The sequence below is a fragment of the Phallusia mammillata genome, chromosome 1, assembly GCF_965637545.1.
Source record: "Phallusia mammillata chromosome 1, kaPhaMamm4.hap1.1, whole genome shotgun sequence".
NCBI classification, from domain to species: domain Eukaryota; kingdom Metazoa; phylum Chordata; class Ascidiacea; order Phlebobranchia; family Ascidiidae; genus Phallusia; species Phallusia mammillata.
Window position 1 is genome coordinate 16,790,602 of NC_137252.1, and position 23,642 is coordinate 16,814,243.

Here is a 23,642-nt window from a genome sequence, read left to right on the forward strand (position 1 = left end):
TCAAACAGCGGGGTGTGGTGTAGAGTTGCGCTTCCAAAAACTGCCCAGTAGCTTTCGACTTCTTGGCTGCGTTGTTGTTTTGCAGACCTAATTACCAAGCACTTGATATCTGGCCTGCGCAACGCCAGTGATGGCCTGTGATTTAATCCCTTGAGAGACACGCGCGTTTTGCTCCATGTCTTAACTGGGGTCCGATGGGAAACCAAACAGGCGCTCTATCCACTGTGTGATTTTGTTAGGCCCTTCAAGCACTTATAGTGTTTGTTTATTAATTAAATTCCAGTCTGACCCGCAATGGTAGCTCCTATGGTTTGGTTCGATACAATTTTAACACCCTGCAGCTGCCTATGTAGCGAATGCATATTGTTTGACCTATCACTGATAAGCGAATCGCGCATATATGTAATCTGAACTATATCCCACCCTAATGTTAACTCTGTGATCACTGGTAATTTCCAAGCTGATCATTATACCATTTATCACTAGTGGTTAAAACTTTTTGTCAAAAAATCGAGTGTCATATATAGGTTGAGACATTTAATTATATGGTCCCTTGAGAGATGTAAGTCACTGTAGTGAAGCAGTTCGTGCATTTGTAACCACCATGGGACTTGTATATCGGTTTGTAAGTGGGATAGGGCTGACCCAAAATTTACACTGCTTTATGTCGTGTTTGCTAACCCGTCATTGTGCTGCATTATAACAGTGCTGAAATATGACTGCATGTCAACTGATTTTGCAAACACCACTCAAAATGTGCTATTTCAAACAACGAACGCTTCAAGGCCTAATCATACATTTCGGTCGCATGTCATCGATTAGCAGTCAGTGGGTCGTGGTTGCAAAATGAGGTTTACAAGAACACGAAATCACGTTGGTCATAACTAGTTGAGCGCGCGTATACTTTGCATTGCACAGTCATCAACCACGTGACATTACGATCAGCCCATCGCTGAACAAGCAGTCAAATCACGCTTGGTCTTTTAAACAGCATAACGACATCGACTTCCGTTCATATTAACTCTATTGTATAGGAAGCTCTATCTGGTTTAGGTGCAGGTTTCGTATGTGTGCGCTGTTAGATGTTATTTGTCTTTTGTTTCCTCAGTCAAATTGACGATTGCCTTTCGGTTTCTAGCATCATGTTAATAACGACTAAGTCTTTGCGAATTTGAACTACGTGTCTTCATGTGTGTCCAAATAGAATCAACACCTTAGTCCCAGTTTGTGGAAAGAGACTTTTAACCACGCAAATCCAGGCACTGCGCACACTTCAGCTGCAGCCGCATATTTCCTTTGAAAATCCGCACTTGTGGCCTTGAGTGCTTCGAAGGAAAGAAAGGATATTGCCTTGGCTCTTGATAGCCTTGAGCTATCGCCAAAAGAATGCGACTGTTTTCACGCCACTTTCTCGCTTTAACGTAGCTTTATCACAGACATAAATCAGGCGGCAAGGAGGTTTAGATTTTAGGTCGCAGTTACTCTGCAAATGCGTCGGGTACGTCATTTCCGTTATGTGATGCATGGATGCGTCGAGACAGACAGCGAGGTTTTGTTTATGTAGTAGTAATGGGACAAGGCACAGTGCAGCACAAGTTTTGTCCCACCATTTAAGTGAAAAAAATGTTATTGCGCATGGTTTGCAATACGCATTTCTTTTTACCACGTTTGTGTTAGTAGCATCAGTTGGTCATTGTTAGGTTTGTGGTAAGTGCTAGCTTTAGGTCTACGCAGCATCAAGTAGCAATAGATGAACATTTGAGTGTTTAAGGTTGCCGTGAGTAGTTAAATTAATTGCCTAACATTAAAGATACTAGAACCAACACTAATAAGTTGTAAATGTGCTTTTATGCATAGCCAGACAGTGTTGCTTAATACAATCATAATAGCCATGTTTAGTCCTGAATATTTCGCCAAACAGTCAGCATACGTTGAATCGCTGCACAATGCTCTTGAAGTTGCATTGAACGGCTCGTGCGAGCTTGCCAACGAACCCAACGCAAGACTGAAGATATGCAATGATTGTCAAAAACCTCAACTGTTCTACTCCGAATCGGCGCCAAATTCACCTTGTGCAATCAAGCGTCACCTCGATTTCGACGAGCCTAAAGTGTCGACCGAGTCACCGGAGCGTGACAAAGGCACTTACGTCACGGCAGTTATGAACACTTTGATCAATACCCGCTCTCCGAACTCGAGTTACAACGAGAGTTTGTTGAATGAGTCGTCGAGATCAGATCGACAGGAATCGCCTATTTCGCACAAACAGTTCTTTCTCCACAGACGGCCGTCTATGCGAGCGGAAAACTCAAGGTCAAAGGGGTCACCTGCAAAATACTTTAGGCGGAGTTTGCGTTTGCAAAGAAACACAGTGCCTTTGGTTGAAAGCCCTAATTCCTCTAACAATGCGACTGAAACTCCACAGAGTACGTCAGATCCGGTACAAACAGACGTATTGAGCGGTGTTTCGCCGCTTGTGGATAATATTACACCGTGTAATAAAGCCGACGGGCCGGGAAAAATTACAAGAAACAGTACTCTTGTAAAAAGGGATGCTCCAAATGGCAGTAATCCACAAACTAACAGTTCAGGAGTGCGCAAAGACTGCACCTCAAAACAAGATATTTACTACACTCTATCACCCCTGTTGCTGGACGAGACTGCAGACAAAGTAAAACCGGATTTTGATTCGCTCCATGCAAAGTCTAAGGACAAAACAGATTTTGTTGACACGCCTTGTGCAAAGCCAATGGAAGGAGTGTGCGAGTACGAAGGCAAAACTGCAGATCCAAGCGAAAGCGACAGCTGCAGTGAATCGTCATCAAGCGCAACATCAACATCTGGTGGCCGTCCCGAGTATTTTGCGGTGATCAAAAAGGGCGACCCCAAACGGAAACGCGACAAGAGTCGGGATCGTTCCATGTCGTTTGGTACTTCGTTTGGTCGTCATAGCAACTCGTTTCATAGCACGCATGCGCAAGTTATGTCTGTTCTGGGCGACAGGACAAATATACCATCTGACTCTAACCAAGAAAAGCCCATGGAACAAACCAATAAAACCATATCAAGTTCCGTTAAATCAACCAGTATAAACCAGGTTGCAAATTTACACATCGAAGCAACTAGGAATCTTACTGAGACGCCTACAACCCCGAAATTGCCACCGCCTGAAACTCCAAACATTGGCTACGCATCACAAATGACTACACCAGGACACGAGCCTGGCCTTCTTTCATTCTCCAACGTTTTCGAACTGGGTGATGTCAGTGGTTTTGACCTCACTGATTCCTACGTCGAAGAGACAGATTTCATGAAGGACGGTTACTGTCAGTGTAGTTATTGCAATCGTAACGAAGATATTTTTACCTCAACCCAACTAAAAGACTGGAGCCATGAAGATGCGCTACATGAAGCAACTCACTGCAGTCGCCATAAACCAAGAGGGCGTGAGTTCGACACGCCACTTACCCGGGCTGATCTGCAATCCCCTCAGCCTATTGAAAAAAAGCCATATAAGCGAAGTCCGGAATATCAAGTTATCATGGATTTATTTTGTCAGTGCAGAAAACAAGCTGATATCGACCACGAGGTTGCTTTTAGGATCCAATAGATATTACATATATTTAGTTTATGTATAGCTAGTTTTGTTTTGTTTAATGAAAATAATAGTATACAAATACAATCTTACAAACCTCCGCGCGTGAATGCGTAGATACAAGCCTTGATCAATCGCAACCAACCTGACAAGTATTTTAATGTGCTTCTTTTTTTCAGGCTCTTCAGCTGGACATTGAGAAACACAGCACTGGAGTTGCCTCGGTTCTTAATCTTTGCGAAGTTCTCCTACACGACGGAGATGCTTGTGCCACAGAAACTGAACGTCAATCAATAGAGGAAGCCACGAAGAGTTTGGATAGACGATGGAGAAACATCTGTGCTCTGTCCATGGAACGGAGATTGAAGTAAGTAAATTTGTTGTAGTGTGGTGAAATAAAGCAAGGAAAATAATGCCAAAAAGCAGTGGCCTCGTCAGTTAATATCGTGTGTATGACAAAAGCAATGTAGGTCCAATGCAAAATAATGTACAAATCAAATACGTTTGCTTACTGTGCACAGAAAAAATCATAAACATTCGTTTCTGTACATCGTGCTTTTTTATTTACAGGATTGAGGACACACAAAGGTTGTGGCAGAAATTCCTCTCCGACTTTGCTCGCTTTGGTGAATGGCTTCATGAATGCGAATTGACGTCAGCAAATCCCAATACGTTATGTGTGGCGTACAAAGTCGCAAGAGAAGAACTTAGGACATTCGAAGTGAGTTTTTCCGTTTTTTGCGTTAAAAAAGTCTATTTTATCTTTGCTAGTCGCTATTTCAAAAAGATTGCGCCTACCAAGGCTTAATAGCTAACAAACTTTCGACCTTCTAGGCTTTCCAGAGAAAAGTACACGAGGGTTTGACTCAGTTGGAATTGATCAACAAACAATACAGAAGACTGGCGCGCGAAAATCGAACAGACACAAGCAACAAACTTAAACAACTTGTGAGTCCGAAATTGTCGCAATATTGTTTATTCCAACAGAGTAGCTTGCAATATTCTTACTTTAACCACCGCAACAATGCCCATATCTTTTAGACTTTTTTCGAAGCAATAAAACTTTAAATTAATCTTGTGTGACTTTTGCAGTTCCATGGATATATCGGTAAGCATCATCACAATGAAAATCACGCGATTTTTAATTATGCCCGGCGCCTCATGCAAACGACAATGTCCTGACATTAATTAATGGATCAGTTTGATGTTTTCTTGTATGGCGACATTGCCGTTTATATCGTATTATTTCATATCTTTGAAACTCTTTTCTAACAAGTCTAAACTGTTGTTTATGTAGGTTCACGATGGCAACATGCGCTGGGACGCTCTCTCACGACGAGTAAGTGGTATTCTGCGTCGACTCAAGTACGCCATCGAGCGGAGAGAGAGTTTCGAAGCACAGAGAGAGGCTCTTTTAGTCTGGCTAACAGAAACTGATTTGCAACTCACCAATCTCGAACACTTCAGTCCGAAGTCTAGCCTAGAGGAAAAAATGTCAAACGTTAAGGTAAGGATCAAAGACCAAAGTATACATCTTTGCCCTTGTAACTTGAACTTGGAATTTAGTGATACACTGATCGAATAGATATTAATACTATAGCGCACTGATTTGGAAACATCTTTGTCCAACATTCATACGCTAATAAATGTACAGCGATAAGCTGGCTTTAGGTAACCTTCTCCCTGAAATCCATAGCTGGCTTTTTAAATGTAAACATTCGTAAAACCTGTTATGAAATTATGTTAGGTTAAAAAAATATAGTTGCAAGACCCAAATATGCGTTTGATAGGCGCAAGTGCGGTTTATCCAAGGTCATACCAGGTTACATTCATGTAGTGCTGCTTAGCAACGATTATGTTTGGCGGTTGTTTATTTTCAAACCTAATCGGTTCACCACGCGCAAGCAATTAGTAATTGCCTATCTCTCTCATCCGTCCCGATTTAAACCGGCCATAACCTCAATAAGATAGCTCGGAGCGCTTCGTTCTATGTCGGAGTTGTAATACTTGTAATCACCCCCTACTTGAGTTTCATTAGTGACGCTGTTCGAGGAACGACTGTTATTGTTGTGATTCGTTAAGTGAAATCTGCCTATTCGTAGGTATAGTTGAAAGTTGAGTTATGAGATGTAGCTTTTTTTTTAAAAAAGTGGAATTCAGTTAAATTAATTTGTTGAGTAATGGGAAACAAATAGTAGCATTCCTAAAATAGACGCCTAGCATTTGTGTGCTGGAGAGCCTGTGAAAAAGTCAATTCCTGTTGTGAAAAACGCTGATGACTCTTTCGATGCCTGATGTAGTATGCAGTCAGTCTGTGTTGTGTCGACAGCAGTTTGTTGTGAATATGTTTATCAGGCTTTTGAAAATCATTTGAGCATGTTTCGGTTTGTTGATTGATTGACAAGTATGGGGCGCTTCCCGTGGTGAAGTACCATCATACTTGTTTTGACAAGACTCCCGACCAGGCGTAGTGCAGTCGTTCAGTCCTTTTGTGGCTTTATATCGCCGTGCAGTTTTGTTGCTCTTCCAATACAAACAAATTTAAACAAGCGCTCGTCGTGTTTTGGGCGTTACGCTAACAACACAACACTAGAAGGAACGCACAATATGTAGTCATTTGCAAGTGTCTAGCAGTACAGATTATGAAAGAACTGCAGTGCAGTACATAGTAAAGTGAAAGATGCTTAAAAGCTCGTTGGTTGAAGTTTCAGCTTATCATTTCCTGTTCTCAGATCCGCTGTATCGTATTGCTGCTAGTTTACCGATCATGCATATGTTTGCTAACGGTAAATTTGTGTGTGCTTTTGCTGCTGTTGTGTGCACGATGCTCCTACAGCATTAAGATTTACAAGCAACAATAACCGTGCTTCCAAAATCAGTGTTGTCTTAGATCCTTTTAACTTTTAGATTTTACGTGTTTTAAGCAGCTCACCAGCCTTATTTGACAGGTCACTATACAAAATCTCGCTTTGTAGGTCATTTGCTCATTAGCTATCCAGATGTAGGCATTCTATTATTATCAAGGTTTTATCATTCACTTGCCGAAGTTAAATGGCATCAGCAAAACTTACTGGTTTTCCACGCGTACGGGTGATCGTTTGAGGTCTACAAAGCAACAAATAACCTCAATTTGGCCTCAACAATAGCGAAAACGGAGCGAACAATGCTTGTTCCATGTTTGTCTCTGTGCTACGTGATTGGCTATGTTTACTGAGCACAGGAGCACCATGTGTGTAGATGTACACGACCAATTGCGGCCTTTGTGAGTAGTCTATGGTTCATGCATGTTATCGGGATACAGCATTGCTATAAAGGGAGTTCTCGAATGCCTGTGCAATTGTTTCAACAACTTCCGTGTCTAAAAAGTGTTTAAGCGAAAGGTTTCTGGAAAATATCAAATGTATTTTGAAAGCCCGTCCGTCAATGGTTGTGGTTTCTTTGTAAAAATCTGGTTTTGCTTTGAACGTATTCGAAACAACATATGCAGTAGAGAGTTTTAGCTTGCAGTATGTGTTATTTATGTAACCTTACGCTGTATTGCTTAGCATTAAGGGGTTGTCCCCTAATCTGTAGCATCAATGCAGAGTTTTGCAGAAGGCCAAAGATTGGCAGTTTACCTTGGTAGCGAACTCATAAGGTAACTCTACAGCCTACAAAAAAGTTTTGAGGGTTCCACGCAATACCGAGAGAGACTGAATTAGAGGCTGTGGAGCATGATGAGCAGTGGTTACCGTCTCCGGAGATATAACAGCGCCATTGTTTATCTGATAAAACGTCATTGGGCCGTGAACTAAGGGTGGTCGTGCGCCCTTTTTCCCGAGCCAACACACACCTGAAAGGCAAACACAAGGCCAAATTGGGAATGCTAGCGTTGTGGCAAAATGTGTGCGATCATTAAAACGTACGCCAGTGAACGTGTGCCGGTGAGCCGCAATATTTAGCGATCTGATAGATCAAGTACCGTTCGCGCTGTTTCTGCCTAAACCGTTGGTGAACAAACTTCAGCTTGCGTGTTTGTTATGCTCACTAGAGTGTTGTATAGTGAACTGATGCGTATTGATCGCGGCTATTCAAAATGTGTCCAAGTGGTTTCAGCGTTGTCACAGAACAGCTATACGTGGAGTTATTGGAAGTAAAAGTATTGTTTTAACTTCGTTTTGGTATTGGTTCGAATACAAAAGCATTGGTATAAAAAATAGGTTACAATCGTTGGACGTGGTTTTAGACAGCAGTTTGGGACAGTAGCTAATAACGTTGTCGTTTCTAGGTTTCATGGCATAGGGTGGTTTACCTGTTAGTATGGAAGACAATTTGTCGTGTTGTCAAGTAATTAGGGATGAGGTGCAGCAGCAGCTTACTTTGCTCACGGTGAGAATTTACTCCCTCAATGAAAATCAAAAAATTGCTAACAAGGTGTTAACCATAGGTGCATTCATCACAAATATGAAACGAAATGTGCAAATATTAAAACATTTCAAAATTATTTCAGTGTTTAGTTATACGGATTTTAACCAACTTGTCAGAAAATGTTAGTTTTGTAACACTTGGCTTGCTTTTTCCAGCTCTTTCAGGCAAAAATCGAGGAACGAATTCCATTACTTCGAGAATTGGACCAAAAAGGTCGCCTGTTGATAGAGAAGAGCGAGGAGCATGACTGTGTGGCGGTTGAAGAAGAACTGGAGGACTTCCACAAGTATTGCTGGGAGGTCATTTCAAGGTTGGACCGCTACCACAATCGACTTCTACGGTTGATGGTAAGAAAAATGCTTCGTTTCAACGATAAACAGTTATTTTAGGTATCAGTGAAACAATGCTTTATTAAGTGCCTTTGGTTTGATTTTGGCGTTTAATGTACTACAATCAGTAGAGCCATTATGTGAGAACTATACTGCAAAAACATTTGAATTTTCCGCTCTTTTCACAGCACGATACCGAAATGGAAGCTTGCCAACAGTCCCTCTTCGACGATAGCGAGCTTCAAGACTTCTCTTGGTGGACTGCCAACTGTATTCTTGACGGCAGTGACGTCAGCAACTCAGAATCGGAGGATAACACAACCCGAGACTTGCTGGCGACCCCCACTGGTGGTTCGTCTAACATGGCAAAGACAAAAAGAGATAAATGTAACGGCAGGTATGCAATAGTATTTGGTTTTAGATTCTGCGATTTAGAGATAATTGTCACCATATGCACACAAACTCAAAAATCCTTTGTTAATTTGTAGGACATCACCTCACAGCATTGGGTCATTAGAGTGGGACCATTACGATATCAGCCAATCAGAGATTGATGCTAAACTTGATGATGGTGACTTGACAGGGGATGAGTCGATTTCAGGTCAGTTGCAAGTTTTCTTGGACAACTTTTAATAAACGCTAGCGCGATTTTAAAATGTTTACGCTTGTAGATTTGTCACCTGACATGTATGACGAGGAAAACACCGAACTTGAAAAAATCAACCTGGATTCCGATTCGAAAAAATCGTCACCGGAACCTGTAAGAAAATTTGCTGTGCTTTATGTTATGATATAACCTTAAATATATCCTAACACTACAAATGATTTTATCGCTGAGCAAGCCAGCCAACCTTATTTTTACTTTGTCCGCAGATAACATTAAAAAGCAATTTAGCTGCAACGACCCGATCTAGACCGGAGGACAGCAATGCAGCAGGTAGCAGTACGTCTCAATTACTTTGATTAAAATCTGCCTTAGTCGCCAATGAAGACAAAATTATGGTCAAAGTTTAACTGGAAAATGTTTTTGATTTTGTGTAGTTGACTCCGCATCCCCTAAAAGACGACGGCAAGAGACCACCAAGCAAGATCAGAAAGAGAAACAGCGCGCCAGGCTTGAGCAAGATCTCGACGCCGTCTTGGCATGGCTGGACGCAACATCTTTCCCTTCCACCGAGTCTGTGGCTAAAATTGAGACAAAAGTGAAAGAACTCAAGGTAAAAACGCAGGAAAACAACAGTCTGAAGCGTTTGTAAAAGTTAAAGAAAAAAAATCTTCTAAATAATATTAATGTGTAGCCTATATGCTGAGGAATCACTTATGAGAATCACAGATTTACGGACGTATTTGTCACTTTTATAAATTTTCTACATTTACTTTCAACGTTTAGGCATAATTAAAAACACATGTATTTCAGACTTTGCAAAAGGAAATCGAAGCTCGAAAGCCCATCGTTCTCTCCATTAATCTGGTTGCGGCGAGATTAACTGACGATGCCGTCTATGATAAAACTGCTGCTAAATCCAAACTAATGAGAGACGGGTGGAAGGAGTTAAACGCAAATGCACACAAACGGAAAGTGGAGCTTCAAAAAATGTTCGTCCGATGCGAGGTAAGTGTGAAAATTTATTTGGAAATTTTGAATTCTTGCACTGTTGCATATCAAATTATTCGCTTTGTGCTTTTCCTAGGATGTGAGCCGATCCGCGAAAAAACTGAGGCATTGGATCGAGGAACAGGAAAAGAAGAGAGAGGAGCTTGCTGCTGTGTGTAGGTTCCACGATTCCCCTGTGCCTGTTTCTCTTCAGATGCTAAGAAAAGCTCACAAAGCCCTTATCCAACTTCGCGTCGAAACTTTAGAGGAACGCGTAAAGGTAAACAGAAAGCATTGTGTAAGTACACCCAAATCGACAAAAACAAGTATTTTGAGGTGTTTTGATACCAAATGACTATTTGATTGCAATCTCTTGCGCATGTTTTTATATGGCATTTTGTATCAATGTTCTTGTTCAGATTGCATCCCTTCAAGAGATCTCCAATCAACTTTTTTTCGCCGATGGACGATATCGTACTCCACAGTCGCCGCCGGTAGAGGGAGCAGCGGAGACCTCGGATCGTTTGGACGACATCGCCGACCGCCTAAAATCGCTTTTAGACCGTGTTGGCGAAGATATACGAGTGGCTGAAACAGCACTCAAGGAGGAGAGAGGGAGAATGGTAAGTAGAAAAAGGCACTACAACTCCTGAGAGGAAGGCCGGCTGCGGTTGGATTTACCGCGCCCGCGAAAATCGCCAAAGGGAACAAAAAACGTATCGATTTCGACTGCGTTTACGTTTCAATCAGCTTTTGTTGCATGGATTCACTTTATCCCTGCGTCAGTTAGCTGGTCTAAGCATTTCTGTAGAAGTTTTAGATCTTTAGCTTTATCTAGCATAAGCGATGTTTTATGTATGAAAGCCTAAGCTTTGCATTCACTGAAGCGGAAAGATTTGGTCCGGTGCTTAGAAACTTCTTTTGTGTAATGTCGCATGTGCACAAAACCGTTAAATCTGAATAATTCGCTGACGTGTCTGCCAGACCCAGCTCCTCATATAACTGTAATGTCATCGTACAAACTAGAGGTCAGGATTATTTATCGTTGTGGGATAGCTTTACGGTACATATATAACAAGATGTTCGTTTCTTTGTTTAACAGAGAGGGAGTGTTGGCTCGAATTCGGAGACGGATTCTGTAGCAAGTGAAGTTTCTCTACATTCGACAACTTCAATGAAACTCAAGAAGCTTCGCAGGAAGGTAAAGTATAATGCATTACTTAGTCGGTTTATAAACTATAAAATTTTGACTTCTTCAATAAAAAAAATAATTTTATACAATTTAATTAAAATGTGCTAGTGCACGCAATAAAAGTAATTTAATCTTTATTAAAATTGAGATCTTATTACATACACTGAATAACAGACTATGTTGTTTATTTTCTCTCCCCACTTTTTTCTTCTCTCTCTTTTTGTGACGTTGCCGCTGTGCCTTTTTCTCGCGCCTTCTCTCGAATTTCTTAGGTGGATGATTCAAAGACGATGCACAGGTTAGTCGACAGACCGGTGGAAATCCCAGCATTTTGTGTTTGCCTGTTGTCCTGTATGTTTTACGTTTATGCCTTTGATCGCCTGCTTTACGTCCGCCCACTTTGCCTGCATACCTTAACTGTTTCCAAAAGGGATAGATTCAGAAGCGAAAGGGGAAACAGTCAAACTTTGCCGCGAAATGTCAGTCATATTACACGTATGGGCCAAAATTATAGCACACTTCTCATTAGGTTGATTGTAATAAGGCTGGAAATAATTTAAGGTAAGGAAACAACATGCATTATATCCTATTGTAGCCGCAATAGAAAACACGTTACAATAGGCATTTCTTAGTTTTCACAGCACCAGAATGCAAGAATACAAACACTTTTCAAGAAAAATAAGGTACACGGTTCAAAAAATTACATACAAGTGTAGAATTAGTTACTGGCGTCTTTACTCTCGTGTCAAGTTTAAAGGCACGTGTTGGCTTTAGAAGTAAATTATTGACTTACAAGATATAGCAAACACCTCTCTACTGCCGTCTAGCGGCAACAATGTCAAAAAACGCAATTACTGCTTATAAGTAATAAAAAAAATGTATTTCCCTATAATCCTATTTACGCTGTTGTTGTAATTGGGGTATTTAATTCATATGAGTGTTCTATAACCAACATACGGCCACGATACATAATAAAATGAAAAAGGACAATTTTGTTAGGGCCTCACGAAACGATGAATGTCTCTTGGGACATTTTGCTAACTGCATGTTTGAAAGTCTGTCTATTATTTTGCATGTAAACATAACAATGGTGGTATGTGGTGTGACATGTGTGCATGAGTGTCGGTCAAGAGACTGCTCGTCTTTTTCTTTTACTCTTATCTTTTTAACCCGTCCCCATGTGCTTTACAACTTATGATCAGTGGAACTCAGGAAATTTCTTTGATCGTATCTTTTCATTTGCGCCCGGCATGACTTAACAGCATTTATTAACTAAATCTTATTGTTTCTTGCCCAAAGTGAGTTTTGAAACAAACTTTGTAAGTTACTTTGTAGTTTTTCAGAACTTGGATTCTAGCTGCCAAGCTTCTAAATGGATCTTATGGTTTTGTAAAGCTGATTTAATTCTCAAAGACAATTAAGAATGCAAAGTTTGTTTCAAAACGCGCTTTACGCAAAAGCTGAGTCTGTACGAGTGTAGCCTATTATAATTTCAATCTTGATTTTGCTTTACAGCTTCGAAGAGACGACAAGAAGGCAATTTAACCACGTCTCATCCGACAAAGCACACACAAAACACGAAACCTCAACTAACAATCGGACACACGTTGATACGACGACCGTTACCATGAAAACTTCAACTTATCGCAGCGAAGTCAGCCATTCTACACAAAAACTGCTTGTTGGGCACGAAATTAAACAACACAGCGCCGAAACCTCGGATGAATACAGACACTCGGACAGCGACGGCGAATCGGGCTATGTTGAATACGAAACTGATTATCAGATCTTGTCTGACGCAATCAATTGGGCTGTTGAGAGGGAGGAAAAACGTGGCGTCGGGGATTACCCCTTTGACATCGACAACGATAAAGCCAGTTTGGACTTGTATACCCCAAAACCAGGTTATCTTCGACGTGCTTTCAAAGCCGCGTTACCTTTCTATTTTTTCCTTCTAGCAGTGTTGCTCTTTTTCCTGCTCGTCCCTCTCACGTGTTTGGATGAGCGTTATGCCTGTCTCCGAAAAAATAACCTTCATTTGTACATTAATCCATCACTTGCCTGGACCGATGGACCTCCACCGACGTAATCGTTGCGTTTTTCGCACCTTTTTGTTCTTTCTAATGGTGCTGTGGAGACAAATTGAAGTCGGAAAGTTACCGGAGTCCAAGAGTTGATTTACAGCAACAAGATTCAGTTTGGCTGTATTCCGAGGTTTCGTCGTTTCTGTATGCATTCGTACTTCGACTATTAACAATGAAAGAAACATGGACAGGAAAGTCACTGTGAATTGTTTAACGCTTGCCTTAACGGTTACTACACGACATGTCCATTCAATTGTTTGTTCTTTTTTGCTTCAACCTTTAGTGGAAATTGTATTGATACGATGTTAATAGACAAAAACCTATTTTTCTATAGCACGAAGATAGAGAGCGTAGTTGTGTATTATCTACTGTAATTTTGCATATATTTCTTACGCGTTAAATTTTGTATGTAGTAACTCCTCCACCCAATGCTTTCCCAGTCCAACATCGTTTTGTCAGGTTTGTTGATGTGGGAAGTTTAAATTGCACTTGCATGTTTGATTTGTTTATTCAACTTTGTAGGATTTTCGATATTGAATCACTTTGTTAATAAAATGTCGAAACAAGTTTGTGGCGCTTTCTATTGCGTACCCCTGTTTGCGTAAATCGTCACACTTCAAAGTGTTTCGGCCAATCCCGGTTTTTCTGCACCACAAAAACGAAAGATGAAAATTATGAAATCGCACAATAACTGAACATACCAACTGTTCGGCACAGGGGTTTGTGTAATGAAACGGATCCGATGAAATCAAATCCAGCAAAACACTAAAATATTCCTCGCCGTTCAAACTATATTCACAAATGAGGTTGTAATCAAACTTACCAGCTCAATACAAATCAGCAGCTCAAATCTCAGTCAAATCAACAATTTATAGTTTACTTGCTGCTAAATGAAGGCAACAATGTTCAAATTAAATTCCTTGCCTGTGAGCTTAGATACATATCTCACCTGTCTACAGTAAGCTATAAATTATAATATAGACTGATTGCATCTTGAGTCTACCATCGTGCTGCATGCCATGATGCTGCAGCAACTTTGGATAACTTTTTAAATATTATATTTGACATTACAAAGCTGGTGACTGCAATGTTGCTTCAGATCCACTGGGTTGGAGAAAATGCTATTTAGCACAGACTGAGTTTGAATCCAAACATTTGCTATAGACAATCGGATCGGCTGTCTTGCTGCCTGATACTTATTTGCTGTTACGTAAACGCAATAAACATAAAATGTACGTGGACAATAAACATTTGTTTCATGCACTGATTACGCAAAATCCTGACTTAAATCATAGATATCATAATGGCAAGAAGCTGTGGAAACCACCAGGTAACAACACTGGGTTAATCACATTTGTAAAAAATGTCGAAACAAACTACAACAAAGCTACAATACAGAGGAACATGGTCCCATTGGGCCCCATGTATGCCATCCCTGACTTTGTCAGCTAAGATTTACACAAAATCAGAAAAAATATCACTACAGAAGTGAAGTAACAGATACATTATTACAGTACAGTGCGAGGTGTTTCACTCTAGTTGTGGACACATTCTTTTTGTCTATCGCCTACGTTTTGTTCATATCGAATTGGGATCAGCGCGAAATTCTATTAAGTATTTCATCACGAGTGAGTAGCAAAGTTTGTAGAGGACCTAAAATGACAGAGAAAACATGAATAATAATCAATTCAGTTTGACAAAATAGAGACTAGCCTGTGCTATCTTGTCATAAAGTTACCTTGTTGTCCAGCATGTTCGGTTTCATATCTCTCAAATCTTTGACAGTTCGAAATACATCAACTTGTCTTTGTGTTTTCAAACGTTCGAGAATGTTTACCAGAGCGATAAATGTCCCTGTTCTGGTTGACCCGTTGCTAAACAGAAAACGTGTGAATACAGACCGGTGTAGTTTTGCTTACAGTCACACGTGTTTCAGTGATCCGCGTGTTTCAGTGATCCGAGTAAGTGCAGTTTATTTCACGACACAAACGGTGAATGTTGGTTAAATGGAAGCTTTTTATAAAGTAGGATTGTAAAGGTATTGAAAAAAATTGTAAATCGAGAGCATTTGCTGTTACTGAAAAGCATAAACACTTGCCTGCAACATATCAATACAGAATGGCAATTTCGTTCAGTCTTTAGTCGATGCATTGTTTCAATAACATTGACAAAATTCAATTCATTCGGTGGATTTTCGACATCGTTCCATTCGTTTATTTGAAGAAGCGTGAACATCTGACCGACCTAGTTTGAAAAAAAAGCTTTTTCGTGCATTTTTCGTTTTGTATTGAAATAAAGAATCTTGTTGCTTACTGTCATATGACCAGATGAGATTTCAAATGTAAAAATGTTATATACCGGAGTCTGGTCAAGTTCTTTCACTGAAATAGTAACTTCCCCATGTTGATAAAGTTTGTTGTTTGCAATCTAAATGCACAAATCAATTTAAATCACTTTTTGTACTAAGTTATATGTTTTAGTTGCATTATCTACAAAAATGGTCATTACAAAAGGTAATTCTCCAAAAACCTTTATTGTTTTGCTTAAATCAACAATCACAAACAAGTTTCTCATCACTGTCATCTTCCAAAACTCTTCCTCTTTTCCTATGTCAGGGCCTTGAGCAGCGACAAAATATTCAGATGTAGTTTGGTCCTATTGCATAAACAAATGTGTAACTACAAAGATAAAAGTAATGAGGAAGGATTTTAATATAAATAATAGAAGACGAAATTTAATACGTTTTACCATAATTTTTTTTAGTTGTGCCGAAAATTAGAAAATAAATGCATTAAGGAGCGTTATCAATTATTCAAAAACAAAATCGTGTAAACATACTGACGGTTTAAGCTATTCTTGTTTAGGTGAGGTTTCGTTACACACAAAAATTAACAAACTAAAAACTTAGTCTAAAACCTTTAACTTAGTTCGCGAAGTTGTGCTCTTTACGCCGCGCCTATTGAAATTTAGCAAACTTGTGTGATTTAAGTTCTCAAGGTAATAGCGCTAACCAGTATAGGACTAGGCTATTGTTTGCACAAGAACCCAAACGTTTATATTGTTTAAATTGTTTGCTTGATCTCGTTGCAAAAATGCAGCCATACTTGGACACACGAAGCGTTCAGATATTTAATGGATTCAGTCTTTACATTCCAAACTCCAATTGCAGTGTCTTTGTCTAAAAACATTTGTGTGCCAGTCAAACAGAATAAACACCTCATATATAGTAAACCTACATGTGTGAAGTTTGTTATCGCTTGGTTGCCAATCTTCACCAAAGCGGAACGTAGACAATATGGCAAACTCATTTTCTACCATTCCATCGCTAAAAGCAAATGTCCATTGTTTCATTATGCTTTGTTTAAGGTTAAGTAATTTCAGAAGTCTTACAGTTCAGCTGAAGTCATTTCTTCCAATTCAGTGACGTTTTTGTTTGTTTCCATCAAATGTTCATGCTCCATGAGAAGTTTGTACAAGAATATGTATTGTTTCTGACAAAAGAATCTCAAGTTAAGTTGTTCTCGAACTACAAGTAATTTGGTGCTCATAATTTTTATTTTGCTTGGGAGTCATGGCTACAAGCATACTTTCAACTCCAATGCATATCATTTTACGACAAAAGATGGCACAAAGTAACGTACCGACGTTTGAATCATATCCGTTCGATTCTGTCTCATTCTTAGAACCGTTTGTGGCACATCAACTGTTCCCCTATCATCAAGTTCATCAAACAAACTGTCCATTGCTATATAAGTACCTGTACGTCCACAACCTGCACTGCAGCACAAAATAAAAATGTTTTGATGTCAGTTTTTTTTTTAATTTTTGCCATAAACCCTTTTTTGCTTTGCTTTTTTACCTGCAGTGTACAATGATCGGAGAACCTGTGTTGTGTAAGTCATTGACGATGTTACGTAGATACATCATGTTGGATGTTGTCACGGGAACACCATGATCGGGCCAGGTTGTATACTGAAGCTGTGTTATGATGCGTTCCTTCTAAAGCAACGTTATAATTTGACATATGGCAAGGTGGGATATGGCTTTTTGTTTTGTTTCTTTGACAACACATTTCAAAAGGCAAATTTATTGTCATGGCGAGGGTAACCTGTTCTTTTGAAATGACAAATTCTCTCCGGATAAGTCCACCAAACGATGTTTCTTGAATGCATTTCACGGAAAGAACATCGAACGTCAACATGCTTTCGCTTCCCAAGTTAGGCCAATATTGCTCGCACTTTGCCTGTTTATTAAACTTGATCAGTATAATGCTTATCTAGTATAAGGTAATTGTCAATTTGTACTTTTGAAACTGTGGGGCGTGGTTGTCGAATCAATAAAGTTGCCGCAAGATAACCCAACTTGCGGCAAGTTGCTAACTTGCAAAAGTTGCCGCAACTTAGCTCTCTTGCTTTGCAAGTTAGTTATATTTCGTTGCAGGTTAGCTATCTTTCTGCAACTTAACTATCTTGTAGCAACTTAATTTATTCGACAACGGCGTCCCTTATGAAACTTATGACTAATACAGACACTATTTTCTGTTGTATTGTACAAAACGCCGTGATTAAGTGTTCCAAATCTAGTAAACCCAATAGTTGGTGTCCGGTACAGAGTTGCAAGTCGGGTCGTGCTTTTCGGACTAGGTTCGGGTTCGGGCCGGGTTCGGGCCGGGTTCGGGCTTAGGTATTTGTGAGAAAACGGGCTTAGAACGGGACTGACTTTACGTTCCGTGTCCGCCATTTTTTTAATAAAATCACTCAGCTAAGTAACTCTGGCTTTGACCTAATGCCCACCCTACTCTAAAACGTATTGTTTACCCCATTGTCTACTATTGTTCATTGTGTTTGTTGTCTATCTCTTTTATCTTTCTCATCCTTTGTTGCAAGGCTTTCGTGGATAGGCCTGTCAATCAAAATTTCGGGCCCAAACGCGGGCTTCGCAAAAACGTTTCGGGTTCGGGCCTGGATTCGGGCTTATACTTCCGGGTTCGGGCTTTCGGGCCCGCTTGCAACTCTGGTCCGGTATAGAACTAACCTTGCCGTTTTCACTTAGGCCAGTAAGCATTACGACGATTTTGGTGTTTTCCTGCCAAACCATTAGCCAGAACTCGTTCAAGGTTTCCTTCTTCGGACCCTGAGTAGCAATAAACTTCTTCTCGTTATTGTAACCCGGGATGTAGGCGGCGTTAATGTAATCGTTTCCCCCGGATTGGTGCAAAACGACCCGGGCGTGATCATCTGTTAAGTAAGCAATTAGGAGGTTAGGATCTTAAAGCGACCTTTTTTACCACATGTTTAAACTTACACGGGTATATGTTCTTGTATCTGTTTCTTAGGGCGTTTTCTGGCAGTTGAGAAACTTCTTTAGAATTTTCGTTGCTTTTGCTGTCCTGTACTATTTTCTGTAAAATATTTAATTTGATACAACTATTATTAAAAAAAATGAATTCTTCACCTTAAACTCTTCAATTAAGTTGGTAAAGTTGACTTCAGCACTTTTTTTGTAAAAGTCAAATAATGTGGTCGCACAAAACCTAATTGCAATATTTTCGTATGTGTCGTCAACATCTGCAAAAAACATTTCCGAAATGATACAACATAATTAGAAACAAACCTGTTTCAATAACTTGGATGTTTTTTACGTTTTATTACATCGCTATTTAATGCTAACCATTTTGGGTGCAATGATCTTCCAATTGGAGGTTTGGTGTTCCTGTATTTATTTCTTTGTTGTTTTTTGATCTACAAAATGTGTGAGTCAATTACTACACCTATCAAGTGCACACAACATCTTTTACAAAACATTAATGTGTGTCACAAAACCAACCGCCGTTTCATCCAAAACAGCCACCCGCCAATTGATAAAACTATAATAACAGCAAACATTATTCCTATAATAAGAGCGGTGCTGGTTTCGTTGTTGTTTGTGCTGTTGTTGTTGCTTGTTGTTGTGGTGGTGGGGTAATTGTTACTATTTTCTTGTTTGGTTGTTTCTTTTAAACAAAGTAATAAATACAGGTTAGTTGCTATTAGTTTGCTAAGCTCGATTGCTCAACTTCTGTTACCTTGAGGAAAGCAACTTTGTGGGGGCGGGGGAAGAGTGGTTACATTCAGCTCAGAAGTCACACTGGAGTTTATGCATCCTGTAAGATATGCGGTGACCTGTATCAAACCAAAAAGTTCATCAAGAAATCGATAAAATCGTAATTTTATGGTTGATTAGACGACATATGCAATTTTACCTGAATTGTGTAGTTTTTGGTGTAATTTAGATTTTCAACCATTACAAAGTTGTTTTTATATGCGGCGTGTGTTGAGAAATTCAAATCCAGGACCTGGACATGCACCTATAACCGGAACACAGTCGAATAAACTGAGACAGGATTGAAAACTCAATAAAACTTTTGAGAGCTCTGATCACAAAAATCGCAGAATTTTTTATACCTGTACTTTGAAGTTAAAATGGTCAATAAACTCGTCAAGACCCGTCCAAGTGACATTTACAGTCGAGGAGTTGCAGAAAAATGTCTTCACAGAAGGAGCAACTAAACCACAAACAAAAAGTAGCTATACAAACACATTATACAATTGATATGTAACAATTATTGACATTTTCAGTTCAGTATATCCACTTACACTTAACTTGACAAGCGTAATAAGCCGGTTCCCCAATGCATCTCTTTCTTGACTGCTCCCACCCGATCCCATAATGCAAGGCTCTTTGTTGACAAGATGTGAAGTTGGAACTGGGAAAGTTTGCCGGAGATCTGTTGCTCCAAACCCATACATGTAAAGACGTGTTGTACCGAGCTCCGATAAAAACGTGGATATCTGTTTGTGGAAACGTGTAAACCGGACATTTTACTCACAGGAAAAATTAGTTCTTTTGTTCTTTGACGGTGACCGTCATTTTACAATCATTTTTTTATGATAGTGAAAGAACTAGTTCAGCAATATTGTACGTCGGAAATACAAACCTATATTTAGCAAATGAATGTAACTGATGTAATACATTAATTGCTTACCTGGCACAGAAATGGCACAATAAAATTTCGTAAATTCGTTGTATGATTCATTAACAGTCCGAAATGATGAGCCACCTCCATTGTAAACATACACAGTTTTATAACCGACTTGCGTTTTGATTCGGGTAAATGTGCTAAATTCAAATGTCCAACCTAAAATGCAAAGAAACCAAAACGCACAGATATTTTTTTGTGAAATAATAAGCAAATTTAGGGCTAAAACTTTGACTAAAATCAAGCTTGTTGCAAACAACATCTCTGGGATTAAGTCAAGTTTAATAAACTGAGTTTAATTCTTGCGTTTCAGCGTTTTGTATCCTATATTACAGGCTTTTCCAGCAAATGTTTAGTTTACCGGTTATAAACAAAATAATACATTTAATTGAATATTTTTGCTGCTTTAACTTTAAGACAAGTAACACCTATTTCGCAAAATAATTAAAGAATTAGAGTTGAAATTGTTGATACGATCAAGCCAAAATTAAATGCACAAAATAATTAAAATTCTGAAAATAAAGCTAAAATTTAAACTTACCATAAATAAATTTATAACTTTAATACATACCGTTTTTTCCGGTTGAGCAGTTTCCACCAAAAGTTACTCTCCATGTTTTGTGTCGAGCATGACAAAAAAACATTTTTCTTCGTGGTCCCTGTGTCAAGCTATAGAAGAAAATGTACACGTATAGGTGTCATTTTCGAAATAGTCGAAATTTATACATCACCGATTGATAACCTGTCAAAACTGTCAAAATACCAAAGTTGTCCGAGATCTTTTGTAGATTTCCAAGTTTCTGATTCGACGTGATCAAACGAGTATTTGTAATAATGCGGATTCGTATTGTTGTAGAAAATCCAAATTCGTTTCAAACCTTTTTGTGTAAATGCTTATTTAGGTTTTTTTATATTCATACACTTTTTTACTTGCGGCTGATGACAACAAAAACTCACAAACCTGCTGTATATTTGTGAGTCAGAAGTTGAGTTAGAGTTTTGTTAATCTGAAAATCGTTGCTGATGACAAGATGCCCACCAAGCAACGAACATTTTTCCAGTGCAGTGTTTGCGTCAACAAGTTCATCAGACAAAATCAACACACTGTCCTTAATAGCTTTCACTGACATTCCGCAATCTACAACGTCAAAAACTAAATCATTCTGCTATTTAACTTTTTACGTGCATTTAACCACACTTTTAATTGAATCCGTCCGTAAAGGCTTTAACATCGACAACCAAAGAAAGTACAGAAGAAGCCTAGTTAAAACAACCATTGTACTGGCACTGAATACAGGATGGTTCAACAAAACATAATCCTGCCCAGCAACTTCGATTCCTTTACTCTTGTGCAGCAGGAGATATTCACGTGACTGGGTCTTGTTAGAAAAGGGAAATGACATGACTGGAGGCGTTTGTGTCACAAGATTCAACCAGCGTGGGTTGCAATTTGAAAACAAACTTTACTGAAATCATAAAGTCTTGCAGATTTCCACGTTGTATCAGAGTTGTGAACGAGTCTAAAATAGGACCTGATCACAGCCCAATAACAAAAGCCCGAAATCAGGTCCGATCTCAATTTTTTTCAAACCATAAATTGGAGCCAAAAGTTTCATTAATCTATTAAAGGTCACACTCAAATTAAGCCTGTTAAATTTAAACATACCCGAACCATTCCCAGAAAGTTTAAGCTAATTTACAAATCTGCACATTATTTTTTGCATTCGTTGGATATGTGTTAATCGGTATGTGTATTTTGTGACATTGCAATATGCTCATTATTTTTCTTGTTCAATTTACATTGCAGTACTTACCATAGGGTTACCATATCTGCAGGGGTAAAATTCCGGACGGTTTCAATAACTATCTTTGACGACATCAAAGTTCTGTTACAATGCATTATATAGCATGTTGTTTACTTTACCAACCCACAAAGTGCCATTTTTTTCATAAAATATCATTACTATCACAGGAATAAGAAGCAAAGTTTTGTTTCTAAAAACGTTGAAAAACAGAAAGTTTTATAAGATCCGGCATTTATAACAGAATATCGTTAGCTGTTTAAGACGCGAGCCGCATGAACACACGCGGTAAAATGCATCGTACATCGAAATAAGCAAATGCACGTTATTGCAAACCTTTAGCCCCTCCACCCACCCCCTTCAAAAAGAATTAAAAGATACTGTAGTTTAAGCTACTTTGTGCTAAAATTCCGGATATTAAGAGTGTTTTTTAAAATCATTTCCGGAGACGGATTTTGCATCACTGACATTCTGCTAACCCTAGCCCTAAGTTATACAGTAGGGACTGACTATTAACAAACAGAGGTGACTGGCTGCTGTAAACTTAAGGTAAATCATATCCTTGTTGTTCTTAATCGGCGCTTTAAATAAGCGACTGCTCTCGATAATTTCTTCACCAACCATAAAGGTTAAATTTAACCTCGAACTTCGCCTTAGTTGCATTTTTTCAAAACATTTTTTAAAAGACAGCCAATGAAAGTGCGATGTATAGTAGCAGGTGTATAATTTTTTTTAAACTATAGTATTTTTACAAAACGTTACATCACATACTAAAGTTGTTATACAATGTTTTGTGGTTCGTTAAACGTCCGAATAATTTGAGGTAAATTAAAAAAATGGCATAACGATCAATATACAAAATGCTACATTTTACTTATTTATTGCGAAAGTTTTGACAAATTTGGTTAATAATAGTTATAGTGTGCAAAAACGCCCCTTTTAAACATGTGTATCAGCTTTACTGCAAAAGTATACAAAGGAGGTGAACGATTTTTATTAAAGGACAATCGAACGTTTTAATTAACTTAATGATATACAAAGTTGCTAGTTTAATTGACACAGTAATGGCTGTCGTTAATTTTTACACTGGATATAGCATGGCAAATGTTTGATAATAATTCATGCTACAAAACTTTTGTCATAAAATTTATCTTTTTATGTGATTGTCAAACGTACACAACGTTTATTTCATAACAAACAATAAAACAAATAAAAATATTTCCAAGCACTCAAATAATGCTTTACTGGTCTCGCGTAACTGCTAAAAAGCATTCGTGATCATTAACAGGCACAAAATACATAATAAAGTTGTGCGTAAGTAAGTAACTAAATTTATGTAATTAAATACACAACCGTATGTAATTAAATACACAACCGTGTGTATATAGGTGCTTTTAAAAACAACATGTATAGAAGGCAGCTTTTTCAACCAACATTGTATTATGACATCAAACCTACGCATAGACCATCAGTGGCAGTTTGTTTTTTCCAGCGCCAGATGTTTGTTGCAAAACATTAAACTGCTCTGAACATTCAACGATTTCATGTGTAAGCTCTAAACACGTTTCTGCGGTACAACACAGATTTTCATGATCCTCGCGTAGCGTTGAAAATAGACAAG

At 38.9% G+C, this 23,642-nt stretch overlaps 2 protein-coding genes across 2 annotated transcripts in view; one reads left to right on the plus strand and one right to left on the minus strand.

The window, feature by feature from the left end:
• The window catches only part of LOC145234657 (nesprin-1-like), a 226,022-nt gene extending 212,254 nt beyond the window's left edge, over nucleotides 1-13,768 (plus strand). The window contains exons 157-172 of the mRNA XM_080099374.1: nucleotides 3,775-3,962; nucleotides 4,166-4,316; nucleotides 4,430-4,543; nucleotides 4,893-5,102; nucleotides 8,158-8,349; nucleotides 8,520-8,728; nucleotides 8,820-8,932; nucleotides 9,003-9,091; nucleotides 9,205-9,268; nucleotides 9,373-9,548; nucleotides 9,749-9,943; nucleotides 10,023-10,205; nucleotides 10,345-10,548; nucleotides 11,028-11,126; nucleotides 11,390-11,415; nucleotides 12,633-13,768. Coding sequence (XP_079955500.1) covers nucleotides 3,775-3,962; nucleotides 4,166-4,316; nucleotides 4,430-4,543; nucleotides 4,893-5,102; nucleotides 8,158-8,349; nucleotides 8,520-8,728; nucleotides 8,820-8,932; nucleotides 9,003-9,091; nucleotides 9,205-9,268; nucleotides 9,373-9,548; nucleotides 9,749-9,943; nucleotides 10,023-10,205; nucleotides 10,345-10,548; nucleotides 11,028-11,126; nucleotides 11,390-11,415; nucleotides 12,633-13,206 — 2,787 coding nt within the window. The 3' untranslated portion in view covers nucleotides 13,207-13,768. The remainder of the gene's footprint in view (nucleotides 1-3,774; nucleotides 3,963-4,165; nucleotides 4,317-4,429; nucleotides 4,544-4,892; nucleotides 5,103-8,157; nucleotides 8,350-8,519; nucleotides 8,729-8,819; nucleotides 8,933-9,002; nucleotides 9,092-9,204; nucleotides 9,269-9,372; nucleotides 9,549-9,748; nucleotides 9,944-10,022; nucleotides 10,206-10,344; nucleotides 10,549-11,027; nucleotides 11,127-11,389; nucleotides 11,416-12,632) is intronic.
• Nucleotides 13,769-14,432: 664 nt separating this feature from the next.
• Nucleotides 14,433-18,781, minus strand: LOC145202625 (receptor-type tyrosine-protein phosphatase epsilon-like). Its single transcript, XM_080075660.1, has 14 exons — nucleotides 18,656-18,781; nucleotides 18,506-18,602; nucleotides 18,236-18,438; nucleotides 17,310-17,444; nucleotides 17,061-17,200; nucleotides 16,843-16,978; nucleotides 16,592-16,692; nucleotides 16,438-16,526; nucleotides 16,306-16,379; nucleotides 15,731-15,856; nucleotides 15,515-15,628; nucleotides 15,300-15,445; nucleotides 14,940-15,075; nucleotides 14,433-14,854 (listed from the first exon to the last, which is right to left on the minus strand). The coding sequence occupies exons 1-14, from the start codon at nucleotides 18,779-18,781 to the stop codon at nucleotides 14,780-14,782; spliced, it is 1,698 nt and encodes a 565-aa protein (XP_079931786.1). The 3' UTR covers nucleotides 14,433-14,779.
• Nucleotides 18,782-23,642: the final 4,861 nt, after the last annotated feature.

Bases quoted from the DNA above. Each gene is read 5' to 3' on its own strand.
- LOC145202625 (XM_080075660.1), bottom strand. From the start codon at position 18,781: ATGTTTTTTGCAGATGTTGACGACACATACGAAAATATTGCAATTAGG. The intron at 18,603-18,655 runs GTGAAGAATTCA...AATATTTTACAG, and splicing joins ACTTAATTGAAGAGTTTAAG to AAAATAGTACAGGACAGCAA. The intron at 18,439-18,505 runs GTAAGTTTAAAC...CTTACTTAACAG, and splicing joins ATACAAGAACATATACCCGT to ATGATCACGCCCGGGTCGTT.